The sequence below is a fragment of a genome, unplaced genomic scaffold, assembly GCF_019419815.1.
Source record: "Pyrus x bretschneideri cultivar Hongxiangsu unplaced genomic scaffold, Pyrus_bretschneideri_v1 Contig17, whole genome shotgun sequence".
Lineage (NCBI taxonomy): Eukaryota > Viridiplantae > Streptophyta > Magnoliopsida > Rosales > Rosaceae > Pyrus > Pyrus x bretschneideri.
Genome location: NW_025999468.1, coordinates 450,762 through 469,016, shown reverse-complemented (window position 1 = coordinate 469,016; position 18,255 = coordinate 450,762). Strand labels below are relative to the sequence as shown.

The 18,255-nt window shown below is 39.3% G+C and overlaps 2 protein-coding genes across 5 annotated transcripts; both read left to right on the top strand.

Annotated features, from left to right (window-relative positions):
* The first annotated feature begins 5,459 nt into the window (after positions 1–5,459).
* On the top strand, positions 5,460–9,144 carry LOC103956970. Of its 3 annotated transcripts, none has more exons than XM_018649807.2 (2): positions 5,460–7,040; positions 7,579–8,805. In XM_018649807.2, exon 1 carries the CDS (start codon positions 5,638–5,640, stop codon positions 7,024–7,026), a length of 1,389 nt encoding a protein of 462 aa, XP_018505323.2. In that variant the 5' UTR covers positions 5,460–5,637; the 3' UTR covers positions 7,027–7,040; positions 7,579–8,805. The 3 variants fall into 3 exon arrangements, with proteins under 3 accessions (XP_018505323.2, XP_009367308.2, XP_009367307.2); XM_009369033.3 differs by lacking the exon at positions 7,579–8,805 and adding an exon at positions 8,812–9,144 and having other exon boundaries at positions 5,461–7,022; XM_009369032.3 differs by lacking the exon at positions 7,579–8,805 and adding an exon at positions 8,812–9,144 and having other exon boundaries at positions 5,462–7,040.
* Positions 9,145–10,546: 1,402 nt separating this feature from the next.
* On the top strand, positions 10,547–14,283 carry LOC125468010. 2 transcript variants are annotated; one of them, XM_048581744.1, is made up of 2 exons: positions 10,547–12,142; positions 13,951–14,283. In XM_048581744.1, the coding sequence occupies exons 1-2, from the start codon at positions 10,632–10,634 to the stop codon at positions 13,952–13,954; spliced, it is 1,515 nt and encodes a 504-aa protein (XP_048437701.1). In that variant the 5' UTR covers positions 10,547–10,631; the 3' UTR covers positions 13,955–14,283. The 2 variants fall into 2 exon arrangements, with proteins under 2 accessions (XP_048437701.1, XP_048437700.1); XM_048581743.1 differs by having other exon boundaries at positions 10,548–12,160.
* The last annotated feature ends 3,972 nt before the right edge of the window (positions 14,284–18,255 follow it).

Sequence of the window (18,255 nt, the reverse complement as noted above, 5' to 3'; positions counted from 1 at the left end):
TATTGGGATCCCTGTATTCTTTTTAAAAGGAAATTGTGTGAGCGTATAATCTATTTTCAAGACTAAACAAAGCTTTTGTTGTGCATCATTTCCCTATAGTGTATATTGCGTCATATACTATTTTCAAACCTAGCTAGGGTGGTTTACCTAAGGGGGAGCGACGAAAGTTTGTGATGCTCACCCCTACTTTATTACAATGGACCCACAAATAGACGATCTGGACTAAAGTCAGGGCAAACATTGTTTGTTACTTGTCAACTTCTCAGTCGTTTATTGACTCTTTTCACAGGTTTTTGTCAGTACATATTTCTTATTTCATTACCGTCTTGAAGGGATCGTTTGTAGCCAAACTCAACGCTTTGTATTTTCCTAATCGTACTAAAGAGTTGGTTTAGTATATTGATTACCTTAAAGTTTCGGTTTTGTTGTAAGTTGTGAACTTTGTCTTTGATGTAAAAATGTTATTCAAATCCCATTGCCCTTTTATTCTTTGATTTACCAAAATGATTTTCGCTTCCGTATTGCATAAAAATAAATATTTTACTGTATTCCTCTCAAGTAGCCTTACATTTTATTGGTAATATAGTGTTATAGTGTTGGTCTTTAATACTATAACATTGCATTATCAATAGGGCGTGGCACTGTTACATGCTTATTTTTCAGGTGTACACTTTGGGAGCATGATCGTTAGCATGTGGATAAGAAACATTTTTTTAATCCTTCTGTTGAGCTCTATGCATCTGATTTGAGCATTTCTGATTGAACTACCTAAGTTGACTTGACCAAAGTATTTCCGCGTATCAGAGCTCTATTGGAATAAATTCCACTTGGGGATTACCTAGTCTGGATGCCCTCTTCAAATCTAGTAATCACTTGGTGTTGTAGAGCTTACTTAACGGAGATCCGTTGGAATAATTTTCTCTTGTGGGACCATGATTTTACAAGGCCAGAATAAGGCTGATCCAAATACTGTTACCTCAGAAGTCCGGTCATGCACTTACCAGCTTCGCGTAAAGCTGTATCAAACGGAGCAAAGTGCCACCATCATTCTACTCCGGGACAACAGGCAAAGTCCTATTGACTCCATTGGATGACCATACTTGTTCCACAAGACACACAATTTGATCTAGGTATGGACACAAGCAAATCCTATAAGTCTTGGAGTCCCCACAATCTAGAGATAGGCATGCGCAGCAAGTAATCATAACTCAGAAGATGATACAGTATCTACCCACTAGATATCCTCTAGGATTCTCCTGGCTTAGAACGAGGATTCTATCCCAAAAATGTCTATCTCCCTTCCTATCTCAAAGCCTCTATCCACGAAACCTTCATTGAATGACAACGAAGGCAAACCTACACCACAATTCGCTCAAAACGTAGAGGAAAAAATTGCCCTTCCAAGTACACTATCTCCACCGTCGGATTTTAAGCTTTGATGGGTAGATCTGTAATTAAATGACTACGGCCCTGACTGAGGGTCGGGCTTTTACCGAAAACCAACAAAGTCTATGAAAAAAGAGGGGAGCCTAAACCCTAACCCAGCCATAGAAGTAAATAAGGCAAAATCAAGGGACAAAAATTTGACTGTAGCTAAGCTATAGTCAAATCCCTCCTCAACTTTAGAATAGATAATTTCATGTATTCAGTAGCTAAACTGTCAATTTGACCATTAAGTGATGGCGTGGCAATTGTGGGTCTCATCATTGTTCGTATGTGGGTCAAAAAACACTTTTTTAAATCCTTTTGTCGGACCTTATGCGTTAAACCTAAGCGCTTCCGATCAGACTACTTAGATTAACTTACCCAAAGCACTTCCGTGTATCGGAGCTCTGTTGGAATAAAATTCCTTTTGGGGATTGCTAGTCTAGATGCCCCATTCAAACCTGATAGCACACGGTGTTACAGAACATACTCGACTTAATTGCTGGTTTGGCATGGAAGTAGTCGTACTTGGGGTCGAAGTTCAGAGCCACCTTTGGATGCTTTCCTAACCGCCCTTTCGACTATCCCCTCGAATGGCATAGAGCCCGAGTTTGAATGTTATAACCCACAACCTTGTTGGTTGAATAAACTTTCCAGACGCCAAATGGTGCATTAGACTTATGGGTCAATGCACCATGTGCTCATTCTTGTAGCCCGCCAATCGTTACCGCGCTTGTTACGGTTCGAGTCTCCCAAGCTATTAACCATTCAAGACGGACTAGGCTAAGGAAAACTCCTTTGACAATGTTGCTTTGGACTTTTTTAGATTGCATTTGTGCAAAGTTTTTCAAAGTTAATGCCCTGTTTGGAATGAGTAAGGTACTTTCCTGCATCACAAGTAAAAGAAAGAATAGATATTTAAGACAAATAACTTTTCTTTATTCATGATTCAAGGTAGAATTAGATTGATAAAGGTTGTTGGAACCAATTCTATGCACCTCCACGAGCGGTGGTTGAGCACAAATATGTGTAATCTTGAGCAACTTGCAAAACAGTGAAATAACCGTAAGTAAACCATAGGCCCGGGAGGTGTGAACAAGCATGGCCATCTAGCAGAGTAGCTAGGACTCTGCCTATTACCTCGAAGTAGAGTGATGGTGGCACCCTGCTCCATCTGATATAGCTCCCCAGAGCTGGTAAGTCCATGACTAGACTTCTTAGGCAACAATATTCGGATCAATCTTAATACGGCCCTGGAAAATCATGGTCCCACAGTTGCCTTTAACTATTCATCTGAGAGGCAACCTGGTCTGGCTCATTATTAAAGCTGGGTAGTCTTCACTTTGCAATCAGGTCCGGCTCATTATTAAAGCTGCATAGTCGAGTCGCTTCAATTTTCATAGCCTAATCTTTAGAATCACGAAAAAATATCAACTCCCATGATGACGAACACCTTCATTTTACGTGATTGCCTTTTCCATGCGTTTTATTAATTAACTTCAATCTTCGTGTATGTCAATCTCGAGATGCACAACCTTTCACTTTCAACGGTGAGATCTTCTAGTGATCTTCCTTTAAATAGCCTTACCAAGTCATAGTTTTCTTCAAAACCTTCTCATTTTCCGCTGTGACGCATGTGTCTTCCTTGCTTAACTCTTATTATTTTTTGTGTCTTTTTTTGAGAAATGATTCAATCCTAGAAAATAGCATTGCCTGCCGTAAATCTCCAAAAATGTTTTCCTTCTTCTTGCAACTCATTCTGTAATTTTCCATTATTCGGAAAACTTCCATGGGGGTCTTATGGAAGGGTTGGATATGTATAAAGAATGGAAATCAAGGGCTCATCCATCCTCGTTTTCTTCCCCATTTAATGCTTGTTGACGGTGACAGCGGTGGTCCTTCGTTTAAACACTCACCCATATGGCACTCATGTGGCTTGAGTGTTTAGAATCGTATTGGCGAGAAGATAATGGGTGATGGGGCATTCCAAACACCATCGGTTTTGGGGTGGAACTTGAAGAAGAAGGGTCGTGGAGTCATGTGCAGGTGATGGCGAGCCTTAGATCACCGGAAAAAAAGGCAGAAAAATCGTCAGACCGTCGCCAAGGACTAGTTTGGGTCATGGGTCAAAACGGGTCAAGGGTGATTCGGCCGATCCCTTCCATCTCTCTCTTCTCTCCTTTCTGTCCTTACTCTCTCTTCTCATTGGTCCTTTCCCTCTCTCCCTTATTCCTGATTGGGCATCCCGCCCTTCATTTCTCTCCTTTATATTTCATCCCCACCGCCCATCTTTTCTTCCCTTTAATCTGGGCCACACACGTGGCTTTCCTAGATTTTGCTCCAAAAATCTGGAGAATTCCAGAAAATATTTAAATGACTATTTTGTCCCCATTTTTACTCGCCCATAACTTCTTCAAACCACGTTCTGTTTGCGCCTACGCGTTCGTAGCGATGAGTACTACGAGGATATGCTAAGAAAATGGATCTTACGTGACTCGACAAGGCGATCAACAAAAGTCAATGCATTTGCCTTGAAGAGCATTTTCGAAATTTCACATTTTAAAATTATAAAAACCATAGTTTTTGGGGACGGTCGTTACATCTTTGTATTGGTTGAGAAGTTATCTTTGAAGAGAATGTATTGGAGCTTGGTTTTTAGCCATGGTTTCAACCAGATTCATCAGAATGGGACTAAATGGGAATAAAAATTTGTCTAGTTTTATGTTTTTATATCAATCGAAGTACTCTCCAAACAATAGGTATATAATTGGAACTAAAACGAGCAGACCTTTGCAGACTAGTGGCTAAGGTTTTATGTAGAACTATTCCAAACATTCTCCTATTAGAATCCTTTTGGAACTCAAACAAGCAATACACATTAAAGTTGGACTGACTTGCAGTCACAGTACCAAGTTCAATCCTCCATGTATTGGATTACTTTCAGTACTCATAATCCTACAAGAAATATAATTCCTCTAAGCTTATTGACAAGACTTTTCCATAGCAAGATTCACACAATATATCCGGCCGCAATGTTATCTTCGTACTCATAGTCTAACAATACTTCCAATACAAATTAAATGGGAACTTTAAATATCAACTCCAAAATTAATCAGGCATTCGACTTTGATAATACTATATGGGCATCTTAAGTTATAGGAATATATTTTACATTTCAGAAATTAATTTAGTTAAGTGTTTTGCTAAAACACTGAGACTTGGTGGTGGCCTGCACTTTGCAGCCACAACTAAGACCAAGGGGTTGATTTTCAATTTCCTTTCCTTATCAATTGGAATAAAAGTGCAACCCACCAGATAAGTAGTTAATTAGTTGTACTACTAAAGTTGTTAAGTTATTTTTACATAATGCCCCTTAGCAGCGGGAAATTAACGAACTAGATTTCTTGACATATTGTATGACAACTTTTTAGGTGCTACAGTTTTTGTTGTTCTGGTTTTTCATTCTCCCCGTGAATTTCAATTGTAGTAGGATTGAATCGTTTAAATTGTGGAATTGTTTTGTTTGATGGATTTCAATTGCGTTTTCATTTATATAGTACTAATGGATTTACTATTTTTGGGATATTTAGGAATTTGAATCGTTGGAGGAGAAAAGTTGGTTCCTAAGCATATTGAGGTGTATAATTATATGCCCTATTTTTATTCAAAGCCTATTTTAAATGTATGATTGGTTTGTGAGAGATGAATGAAAAACAGATTTAGAATACCCTATTTTGGACTTTGAAAAAGAGAGTTACAAATGTATTGTTGGGATCCAGAACAAAAATACCAAAAGCAATACTGCAACTGACTCAAGCAAACTGGGAGAATAACTTGTTTATTGAATAAAAACGTTGGCTATTATATAGCCTTACATAGTTAACGAAACCCTAAAAAATAGCCCACGATCCACACTAACGGAAAGTGGTAACGTGCACAAGGAAATAGTTTACGTAGAACAAGTCTTCCTACATAATAGGAACTTATTGAAAAACAAAACAATCCTAAGTAATAGAGTCCTACAACGAAAAGGACAATCAAACTTATCACGTACAAGGATGTGCATTTTATATTCCCTGTTTTGGATCAGTGTGTGTTATTTGGAAAAGAGAGCTAGAGATTTATGATCAGTGTGTGTGTTATTTGAATTTTCCCACAAACCAAGAAAGAGGAAAAACCCAAGAGCTGCAGTTGAGATCAGGAGGAGGGCAGATGGAGCAGACTCGTCCTCATCGTCTGTATATATGCATCGAGGAGCGCAAGTATACGGATTGTGACAGGTGCCGTTACATAATCTACGCCATCCAACTGAGCGATCTCTTAAATTGCTCCTGCAAGATTAAACCTGATGCAAGCTGTCAATCTCCCAGATGCCCCACTTGCAAAGCCAAAGCCAAGGCAGCCAAAAGGGCCCGAAGAAAGGCGGCGGCCGACGGTTCCAATGGTGCGGCGGCCGACGGTTCCAATGGTGAGTCGTCCGACTTACGCAAAGTGGCCTCCATGCACAACGGAACCTTCATGATGGGCTGCGGAGTCTTTGGCTCCAAAATTCTCTTCGCCGGCGGCTTGCCGGCCCCAACCCCAGACAATCCACGGAGTGGATTCGGACCATTCGCAGAAGATCCGAGTAAACAAGTGTATGTGTTTGACACTAAGGACTCTAATCCTAGCATTAAGCGCGAAATAAGCCCCCTCGGGGAATTCAAGCAAGGGAAAACACGCCCCTTTCTGGTTGACATCAACGGCGACCTCTATGCTGTCGCCGGCTCTCCTGCACTCCTCATGGCTTCTCCGGCTTGCGAGGTATTCGACTCTCGAAACAAGTGTTGGAATCCTCTTCCGGATCATCCCCTCGTCGGAGGCAGATGGCTTGTTCCTGTCTTTTCTTATGCAGTTGTTGGCACCAAGATCATGGTCTCCTCCCCAGAAACTCCGCTCTTCTTCTTCGACGTTGCTGAACCCGCTCTAGAATGGAGACGGCTCCCTCCTCCTCGTCTTCCTTCCCATGGCACGGCTTTGGTCCTCCTTGGTGGTCAGCTAATGTTCACCTACACTTTCGCACCTAGTGTACAAGCCTTCACTAGCTGCCTGGAACATAACTATCATTATTATGAAGATTATTACGCCGACCACCACGGCCTTTATAAGGCTTCTGGTTCTAATTGGGGCATAGTAGCCTGTCAACTGTCCAGTACCGATTCCAATGACTCCGGAACTTGGATTAAGCCCATCCAAATTCTGGAGCCAAGGTTGCCGAGTGAATTTTGGGGGCGATGCCATTATAGCTTTGCTCATCTAGGAGGTTCAAAAGTCTGCTTTGTTCTTTCCAATCCCATCAAGCACCCAAAAATAATAGGTCTTTGGAAGATGCGTCTTCTTGTTCAAACTTTTGAGTTTTCCTTCTCCAAACCAAGTACCACCATCACCAGTCCTGCTGATGATGATTATAATTATAATGATGGTGGCTGCAATTCAAAAAGATCATTCGATTTCTCCTCCTTCAAGGCCGACACCCTCTCCACTCGCATCTTTGAATACGATTGGTGCGGAGAATCTTTTGGGACTGCTCACGCAGCCGTGCTTGGTTGCTTTGCCCTGTAAGTTTTGTCTGTAAGGTAACTTTCCAATTCTATCACATTAACTGTATTTGCTTTCTACTGCATGCGGCCTTAACTTCTAACTGTACTACATCCATAGAAACCCAATAAGCAAGCATTGTCAAACTTTTGTTGTCATTCAACTATTCAAGTATACACGTCATCTGCATTCCAATTGAAGCATCATCATCTTTGAACAACAAATGAAAGGGCGGCCTGTCCGCTCCCTATGGCATTTTATGCATTTTTACACTTACGAACTGGTCATTTCGAAACTTTCATCTGTGTTTGATGTCTATGATTACTAGGGTCATTGTATGGATATGTTGAGGACAAGGGCTAATGCCGTTGTGCTGTATATCAAGAAGACAAAGCTTTGTCATAGGCATTTGAGAATTGTAATTAGAGTTCGGAAGCTAGTTAAGGGAAGGGCGGGTATGTAATATTAAGGGATGGGTTCCGTAATGCTTTGGATGATTAGTTGTGCTTACGATGATGTTAAGTTTGAAAGCAAAACATGGTCTGTTCTGTTGCCTCAATTTTGTGCTTGTTGCAGTGGTTTTTCGTCAAACTGTTGCACTACAGGGAGATCTTGCACAGAATCCCACCGACATTCTCATGTTACTTCAAGTTTCTATGAATCGGCCATCATTTCATTTAAAGTCCTTGGTTGGATTGAAGTCTATTGTGTCTAAGTTAAAAGACCACAACTTAATCACATCATCCGCAGCAACTGCAATCTAATTGAAACATCATCATCATTGAACAACAAATGAATGATATATGTCTTCAGACTCCACACCTTTAAGTTAAACTGAGTTGGATTTGCTATTCTTGCCATTATTGTTTTTTATACGAGTTGGTTCCTATGGCATTGTATGCATTTTTATTCTTATGAACTAATCATTTCAAAACTTCCATTCGTGTTTGATGTCCATGATTAATAGAGTCAGTGTATGGATATGTAGAGGATAAGGGCTAACGCCGTTGTGCTATATATCAAGAAAATCAAAGCTTTGTTCTTAGGCATTCGAGAATTGTAACTAGAGTTCGGCAGCTAGTTAAGGGAAAAGGCGGGTCTAGGCCTCGCCCCTTTACAGTATGTAATATTAAGGGCTGGGTTACGTAATGCTTCCGATGATTACTTGTCCTTACTATTAGAGGTTAAGTTTGAGAGCAAAACATGGTCCGTTGCCTCAGTTTTATGCTTGTTGCAGTGGTTTTTTCTTCAAAATGTTGTACTACGGGGAGATGTTGTAGAGAATCCCACTGACTTTCTCATGCAATATACCTGTAATCATCTACTTCAGGTTGTAACGAGTTGGCCTTCATTTATTTTATATAATAGTAATCTTTGTTGGTAATCTTTATTCTCTTTCATAGTTAATTTGCTGCAATACCAGTGATAAGAGCTAGAGCATTATTCAATGTATTTTCTGTGCACACACTTTCACTCGAGGAAGAAGTTCGTTTTGGACGGATCAAAAATCAACTGACTGCATTGTTTGCGATTTAAGTCAATCTAGATCCTGCATTGAAACGTGTATTGGGTCAAACTGGAACTCCTTAGAGATGCAAAACCCCCTGCGTATTGATTGATTTAGTAATAGGTAGTAGCTTCTTGTTTGCCAAACACAATTTGAGATTCAGTTTTTCGATTCTTGTTTGTTAGCGACACAAGATAGTAACGAAATGTTTATGGAGTTGTGAGGGTTTCCCGTGTTTAATCTTGCATCGTTTTGCTTTTCGTTTCGTTGGGCCAATGTTTGCTCTTTGCCTTTGGAAACAGGTGAGGCTCTCAGGGGGAACATCATTCTCGATCAAGCACGTTGAAAATATGGTGTGCAGCAGCATTGTGAAGTGACCCTTTGATTTGTGTATGCAACATTGCTTGGAAATCGGAAATTGGAGGCCTACCGAGCTAGCTTCTGTTGTTTCCAGTATATTCAAACATTTATGTGTCTGGTTCCTCGTGTAGTTTTCTAAACTCAATCCGAGATTCGGAAGTAATCGTCATCTTAATTGTCTCTCTCTGTTTCCAGTATGTCCACGCTTGACACTGTATCTAGTGCCACAACCACAACGCGAAATCAATTTTTCTGAGAAGTCATTGATGCCAGAGGAGTTGATAAAATAGTTGCCAAATCAATTAGTATTTTCATATCGTTTTCTGTTGGAGGTTTTTTTTTTTTTTTTTTTTGTTGTTGTTTAAATGGAAGAACGTGCGCCAGTGTGCATTTTATTAATAGTTTGATCGCCATCATTCTTTCCGGCACATTAGTTTACAACAAGAACTAAACGAGTTAATCTCGACCGTTCACTCGTGAATAAAAATGTGGAGGTGTTCTTGTTCTTTACTCCTTTGTAAAAGGTGGAGATGTCGTTGCTCCTTTCCTTTGAACGGAGGGTCCAATTTTCATCACCCTTGAAGGCTGAAGGCCGATGAGATGTACTTCAACTGACTGAGGAGCTGGCACGGAGCTACTCATGTGTGGGGTAAATTTTTTGTGAAGTAGGTGAGTCGTTGTGGAGCAAACTCGAGTACTGTACCATAAAGTTTGTAATGATGCACGAAAAAAAAGAAATTGCCTTCGATATCTTTCAGTAACTTTAACCGTCAGATTCGCTGATCCCAAAAAACATTACCACAAAAGGACTCACTTCTTTAAATCCAAAGCCCTCCCCCAAACCACGCGAAAACTATCCGGCAGCTTTTCTTCGACATCATTAGTTGCTCCTTCCCAAACGCAATTGTTGATTGCGGACACAACGTCTGGAGGCCTTGAAGAGGAGGAAGAAATCCCGCAATGTTATGTTCGTACCCATAGTCTAACAATGCTTCCAATACAAATTAAATGGGAACTTTAAATATCAACTCCAAAATTAATCAGGCATTCGACTTTGATAATACTATATGGGCATCTTAAAGTTATAGGAATATATTTTACATTTCAGAAATTAATTTATTTAAGTGTTTTGCTAAAACATTGAGACTTGGTGGTGGCCTGCACTTTGCAGCCACAACTAAGACCAAGGGGTTGATTTTCAATTTCCTTTCCTTATCAATTGGAATAAAAGTGCAACCCACCGGATAAGTAGTTAATTCGTTGTACTACTAAAGTTGTTAAATTATTTTTACATAATGCCCCTTAGCAGCGGGAAATTAACGAACTAGATTTCTTGACATATTGTATGACAACTTTTTAGGTGCTACAGATTTTGTTGTTCTGGTTTTTCATTCTCTCCGTGAATTTCAATTGTAGTAGGATTGAATCGTTTAAATTGTGGAATTGTTTTGTTTGATGGATTTAAATTGCGTTTTCATTTATATAGTACTAATGGATTTACTATTTTTGGGATATTTAGGAATTTGAATCGTTGGAGGAGAAAAGTTGGTTCTTAGGCATATTGAGGTGTATAATTATATGCCCTATTTTTATTCAAGGCCTATTTTAAATGTATGATTGGTTTGTGAGAGATGAATGAAAAACAGATTTAGAATACCCTATTTTGGACGTTGAAAAAGAGAGTTACAAACGTATAAGGACGTGCATTTTATATTCCCTGTTTTGGATCAGTGTGTTATTTGGAAAAGAGAGTTAGAGATTTATGATCAGAGTGTGTGTGTGTGTGTGTGTGTGTTATTTGTTCAAGGGGACATCCTTATTTGATTTTCTCACAAACCCGGAAAGAGGAAAAACCCAAGAGCTGCAGTTGAGATCAGGAGGAGGACAGATGGAGCAGACTCGTCCTCGTCGTCTGTATATATGCATCGAGGAGCGCAAGTATACGGATTGTGACAGGTGCCGTTACATAATCTACGCCATCGAACTGAGCGATCTCTTAAATTGCTCCTGCAAGATTAAACCTGATGCAAGCTGTCAATCTCCCAGATGCCCCACTTGCAAAGCCAAAGCCAAGGCAGCCAAAAGGATCCGAAGAAAGGCGGCGGCCGACGGTTCCAATGGTGCGGCGGCCGACGGTTCCAATGGTGAGTCGTCCGACTTACGCAAAGTGGCTTCCATGCACAACGGGACCTTCATGATGGGCTGCGGAGTCTTTGGCTCCAAAATTCTGTTCGCCGGCGGCTTGCCGGCCCCAACCCCAGACAATCCACGGAGTGGATTCGGACCATTCGCAGAAGATCCGAGTAAACAAGTGTATGTGTTTGACACTAAGGACTCTAATCCTAGCATTAAGCGCGAAATAAGCCCCCTCGGGGAATTCAAGCAAGGGAAAACACGCCCCTTTCTGGTTGACATCAACAGCGACCTCTATGCTGTTGCCGGCTCTCCTGTAATCCTCATTGCTTCTCCGGCTTGCGAGGTATTCGACTCTCGAAACAAGTGTTGGAATCCTCTTCCGGATCATCCCCTCGTCGGAAGCAGATGGCTTGTTCCTGTCTTTTCTTATGCAGTTGTTGGCACCAAGATCATGGTCTCCTCCCCAGAAACTCCGCTCTTCTTCTTCGACGTTGCTGAACCCGCTCTAGGATGGAGACGGCTCCCTCCTCCTCGTCTTCCTTCCCATGGCACGGCTTTGGTCCTCCTTGGTGGTCAGCTAATGTTCACCTACGCTTTCGCACCTAGTGTACAAGCCTTCACTAGCTGCCTGGAACATAACTATCATTATTATGAAGATTATTACGCGGACCACCACGGCCTTTATAAGGCTTCTGGTTCTAATTGGGGCATAGTAGCCTGTCAACTGTCCAGTACCGATTCCAATGACTCCGGAACTTGGATTAAGCCCATCCATATTCTGGAGCCAAGGTTGCCAAGTGAATTTTGGGGGCGATGCGATTATAGCTTTGCTCATCTAGGAGGTTCAAAAGTCTGCTTTGTTCTTTCCAATCCCATCAAGCACCCAAAAATAATAGGTCTTTGGAAGATGCGTCTTCTTGTTCAAACTTTTGAGTTTTCCTTCTCCAAACCAAGTACCACCATCACCAGTCCTGCTGATGATGATTATAATTATAATGATGGTGGCTGCGATTCAAAAAGATCATTCGATTTCTCCTCCTTCAAGGCCGACACCCTCTCCACTCGCATCTTTGAATACGATTGGTGCGGAGAATCTTTTGGGACTGCTCACGCAGCCGTGCTTGGTTGCTTTGCCCTGTAAGTTTTGTCTGTAAGGTAACTTTCCAATTCTATCACATTAACTGTATTTGCTTTCTCCTGCATGCGGCCTTAACTTCTAACTGTACTACATCCATAGAAACACAACAAGCAAGCATTGTCAAACTTTTGTTGTCATTCAACTATTCAAGTATACACGTCATCTGCAATACAATTGAAGCATCATCATCTTTGAACAACAAATGAAAGGGCGGCCTGTCCGCTCCCTATGGCATTTTATGCATTTTTACACTTACGAACTAGTCATTTCGAAACTTTCATCTGTGTTTGATGTCTGTGATTACTAGGGTCAGTGTATGGATATGTTGAGGACAAGGGCTAACGCCGTTGTGCTGTATATCAAGAAGACAAAGCTTTGTCATTAGGCATTTGAGAATTGTAATTAGAGTTCGGAAGCTAGTTAAGGGAAGGGCGGGTATGTAATATTAAGGGATGGGTTCCGTAATGCTTTGGACGAATAGTTGTGCTTACGATGATGTTAAGTTTGAAAGCAAAACATGGTCTCTTCTGTTGCCTCAATTTTGTGCTTGTTGCAGTGGTTTTTCGTCAAACTGTTGCACTACAGGGAGATCTTGCACAGAATCCCACCGACATTCTCATGTTATATACTCGTAATCATCTACTTCAAGTTTCTATGAATCGGCCTTCATTTCATTTGCAGTCCTTGGTTGGATTGAAGTCTATTGTGTCTAAGTTAAAAGACCACAACTTAATCACATCATCTGCAGCAACTGCAATCTAATTGAACCATCATCATCATTGAACAACAAATGAATGATATATGTCTTCAGATTGCACACCTTTAAGTTAAACTGAATTGGATTTGCTATTCTTGCCATTATTGTTTTTTATACAAGTTGGTTCCTATGGCATTGTATGCATTTTTATTCTTATGAACTAATCATTTCAAAACTTCCATTCGTGTTTGATGTCCATGATTAATAGAGTCAGTGTATGGATATGTAGAGGATAAGGGCTAACGCCGTTGTGCTATATATCAAGAAAATCAAAGCTTTGTTCTTAGGCATTCGAGAATTGTAACTAGAGTTCGGCAGCTAGTTAAGGGAAAAGGCGGGTCTAGGCCTCGCCCCTTTACAGTATGTAATATTAAGGGTTGGGTTACGTAATGCTTCCGATGATTACTTGTCCTTACTATTAGAGGTTAAGTTTGAGAGCAAAACATGGTCCGTTGCCTCAGTTTTATGCTTGTTGCAGTGGTTTTTCCTTCAAAATGTTGTACTACGGGGAGATGTTGTAGAGAATCCCACTGACTTTCTCATGAAATATACCTGTAATCATCTACTTCAGGTTGCAACGAGTTGGCCTTCATTTATTTTATATAATAGTAATCTTTGTTGGTAGTCTTTATTCTCTTTCATAGTTAATTTGCTGCAATACCAGTGATAAGAGCTAGAGCTTTATTCAATGTATTTTCTGTGCACACACTTTCACTTGAGGAAGAAGTTCGTTTTGGACGGATCAAAAATCAACTGATTGCATTGTTTGCGATTTAAGTCAATCTAGATCCTGCATTGAAACGTGTATTGGGTCAAACTGGAACTACTTAGAGATGCAAAACCCCCTGCGTATTGATTGGTTTAGTAATAGGTAGTAGCTTCTTGTTTGCGAAACACAATTTGAGATTCAGTTTTTCGATTCTTGTTTGTTAGCGACACAAGATAGTAACGAAATGTTTATGGAGTTGTGAGGGTTTCCCGTGTTTAATCTTGCATCGTTTTGCTTTTCGTTTCGTTGGGCCAATGTTTGCTCTTTGCCTTTGGAAACAGGTGAGGCTCTCAGGGGGAACATCATTCTCGATCAAGCACGTTGAAAATATGGTGTGCAGCAGCATTGTGAAGTGACCCTTTGATTTGTATATGCAACATTGCTTGGAAATCGGAAATTGGAGACCTACCGAGCTAGCTTCTGTTGCTTCCAGTATATTCAAACATTTATGTGTCTGGTTCCTCGTGTGGTTTTCTAAACTCAATCCGAGATTCGGAAGTAATCGTCATCTTAATTGTCTCTCTCTGTTTCCAGTATGTCCACGCTTGACACTGTATCTAGTGCCACAACCACAACGCGAAATCAATTTTTCTGAGAAGTCATTGATGCCAGAGGAGTTGATAAAATAGTTGCCAAATCAATTAGTATTTTCATATCGTTTTCTGTTGGAGGTTTGTTTTTTTTTTTTTTGTTTAAATGGAAGAACGTGCGCCAGTGTGCATTTTATTAATAGTTTGATCGCCATCATTCTTTCCGGCACATTAGTTTACAACAAGAACTAAACGAGTTAATCTCGACCGTTCACTCGTGAATAAAAATGTGGAGGTGTTCATGTTCTTTACTCCTTTGTAAAAGGTGGAGATGTCGTTGCTCCTTTCCTTTGAACGGAGGGTCCAATTTTCATCACCCTTGAAGGCTGAAGGCCGATGAGATGTACTTCAACTGACTGAGGAGCTGGCACGGAGCTACTCATGTGTGGGGTAAATTTTTTGTGAAGTAGGTGAGTCGTTGTGGAGCAAACTCGAGTACTGTGCCATAAAGTTTGTAATGATGCACGAAAAAACAATGATGCACGAAAAACAAGAATTTGCTTTCGATATCTTTCAGTAACTTTAACCGTCAGATTCGCTGATTCCAAAAAACATTACCACAAAAGGACTCACTTCTTTAAATCCAAAGCCCTCCCCCAAACCACACGAAAACTATCCAGCAGCTTTTCTTCGACATCATTAGTTGCTCCTTCCCAACCGCAATTGTTGATTGCGGACACAACGTCTGGAGGCCTTGAAGAGGAGGAAGAAATCCCACATGATGGTGGTTATCTGCCGTCAAGTGCACCACCTAGGCATCCCTATTCTTACTATGGTGGTAGCCAAGACGGCGCTTCATCATCGTATGGTGGTGGTCTTGTATCACATCTGCTTTATGGGGTTCCTCATTTTGGTGACTCTCCATCACATAGTGGTGGCCATATTGGTGGCTATCCTCAAAACTCACTTGTACAGTCAAGAACAGATGTTGTGCAAGACTATCACCATATGGTGCACTTGACGGTATAGGTGAGTTTTGCGGATAGCCACCAACATGGCCACTACTATGTGATGAAGAGTCACCGGAATGGGAACCCCATAAAGCAAATGTGATACAAGAACACCACCATACGATGATGAAGCGCCGTCTTGGCTACCACCATAGTAAGAATAGGGATGCCTAGGTGGTGCAATTGACGACAGATAACCACCAACATGTGATGAAGAATCACCATAATGGGGAACCCCATAAGACACATGTTGATATTATTCACCTGACTGTATATAATAATTACTCTCATACGGTAGTCCATGACTACCACTAGGACGAGGAGATTGGCCATATTGAGGGGGACCACCACTCATCTTGTTTTTGTAAAATTTGGAAGTTCAAAATAAGAATTTGTCTCTGTTCATGAGTTCCATGATAGCCTGTAGTCTGAAATTTATAGGCTTGTATTTACTGTGAGTTTACCATTTGACTTGTATTTTATATTTCTTTTTTGTCATGTTCTGTTCATTCAAAGTTTCAAATGTCCATCCGATTAGCGTGAAGGTAGTACATGTACTGTTCATGAATACAATAATGGTACTAAATTACAGAGAAAGATATTTTGGTACCATGTTCAGAAAGAAAATTAAAAAAAAAAAAAGGGAATCTTCCGTCATAGAATTAATTTAAAATAAACCGATTTGATCTAAAATTTACATGATCTAATCGAGTTCGGATCTCAAATTTAGAAGGTCAATAGTGAAACGGTCTAGAGTATATTTCTTACTTGTTCTTACGTATTGTTTTTATTTATCATATCACCAATTTGAATAATGGATCATATTTCTTACTTGTTCTTACGTATTGTTTTTATTTATCACATTATTTTACAGGGAGTGCATTTCCACTGAAGATGGATTCCCTTCTCGATTCCAGAGGTCTGCCGGACCAATTCCTTCTTCAATGCTGGGTTTGGAAGCTATGATTGGAAGACTGAATGATTTTGGCTTTGAGGATTACCTGAGCCCCTAGGAATCTGAAACCTTTTGGTCTGTGGACGCATCATGCAATGGAAGTTCACCTTGGGCTTTCAAAGGGTCCAGTCTCCCCAAGCTTTATGTGATCCTCGTAGACTTCCCTAAAGAAGAGGATTAGTAACCTTGTCAATGTTATTCTTAAAATGTGATTATTTGTCACACTGTGAGTTGAAAGGTCCAGGCATTGATATTGTGGTATTGGCTTTCTTCCAACCAATGACTGTTCCTCTATTTGGCACTTCAAAAAAATAAAATAAAAAAATGCAAGTAACAAGAACCCAATTAATGTAAACGTCAATTCAGTACAACAAGGAGAGATGGGATTTGGGCTTTTCATCTAAAAGTCAATAAATTATTAAACTCTACACTGGCAGGTGCCATGCATGGCTGATGCGTGTCTGTGAGATTGAAATTTCAAAAGTTCGGATCACTTTATTTGGTGGTCTTGGTGGAAGAGATTCTTCTCTTGTTCCACATCCCTCTCCCTCAATCTTCTTTTGAATAACAATATAATATAAACAAAATAAGAAAAGTAAAAAACTAAATTCTTTTAAAGGAAAATTAATGAAAAAAACTTCAATTCTTTGCATTTTAATTATAAAAAAAAACATAAACTAACTTTATTTAATGATAAGAAAAAAATAAAAAATCACTTATAAAAAAAAAATAAAAATCCCCCCCCACCCCAAAAAAAAAAACAAAAAACAACATAAAAAACCCAAAAAACCCCATCAGACTTGGAGAAAGCAGCGTGTTAAAGGTTAAAAAAGTAAAAATTGAGATCCAAACCATCAGACTACACTTTAATCAACTACTCGTAATTGCCTCTGTTTTTTATTACACGGCAGACAAATTTTTGTTTGATTTTCGTTTCGGTGCTTCAATTTTTTGCTATGATTTTTTGCATTGGACAGAGAGAATTTTAAATACGTCATCACACTAATGTTTTGCAACAAAAAGATAAATATATGTATATATTTTCATAGGAAAACTACTGAAAATGATTTTTAAATCTTTGTATTTTAATGAGTATTGAAGAAAATTAGAAGAAGAAAATGTGTTTGGAAGGTGAGAATGTGCCAAGAATATTCAAGAAGAGGAAAGAGAAGAATGTAGTACCGTTAAGTTTTATGAATAGTACTGTTAAGTTTCATAAACAATGTAGTAAGTTTCATAAACATTGTCATAAGTTTTCGTAAACAATGCAGTAAGTTTCATAAACAGTGTCATAAGTTTCATAAACAACATGAGGACGCGTGGGTCCGCGCGTCAGATTTTTTTAATGTTAAAATTATATCATTTTCATTAAAATTTAAGTTCCTTTGTCATTTTTATTAAAATTTAAGGGTTTTTCATTAAAATTTAAGTCTTTTTAATTAAATAAAATTATAGCATGATTTTTTTTTTATTAAAATAAACTTAGTCCAAGCCTTTTTCATGAAAGCTTCTTTGGATGTACTACTTGAATTTGAAGTTGAAGTTGAATTTTGGAAGTAATAACTAATATTTATCTTTAACTTAAGTACTGTTGGTTGTCAATGATTGGTACTCCGAGCCCCGAGTCGATCTTCTTCTTTCCTTACCATACATGCGTAATTATATATGTGCCAATCAATTATTAACACATACTCGCTCTTTAGTTGTTAATACTATCGAGACCAAATTTTTACCAAATTTTGTAACTTAAGTGATATGAATGTTGATGATTGAATTATTACTTAAACGTTAATTAATGTGTTTATCATTCGGTTTAAAATTTGATTTTTTTAGCATTATCCTCTATTAATTAGAAGGGCACGCATGCATGCATGAACTTCAATTTATAAAAAGTCAGTATTTATTATCATAAATAGTCAGTCAATTTAATAATAGTGTAGTACTTGTGTCAGTTTCATAAATAGTTAGTCAGTGTAATAAATTGTGTAGTCATAAATAGTCAGTCAGTTTAATAAATAGTGTAGTACTTATATCAGTTTAATAAATATTGTAGTACCTACCCGTGTCAGTTTCATAAATAGTGTAGTACAT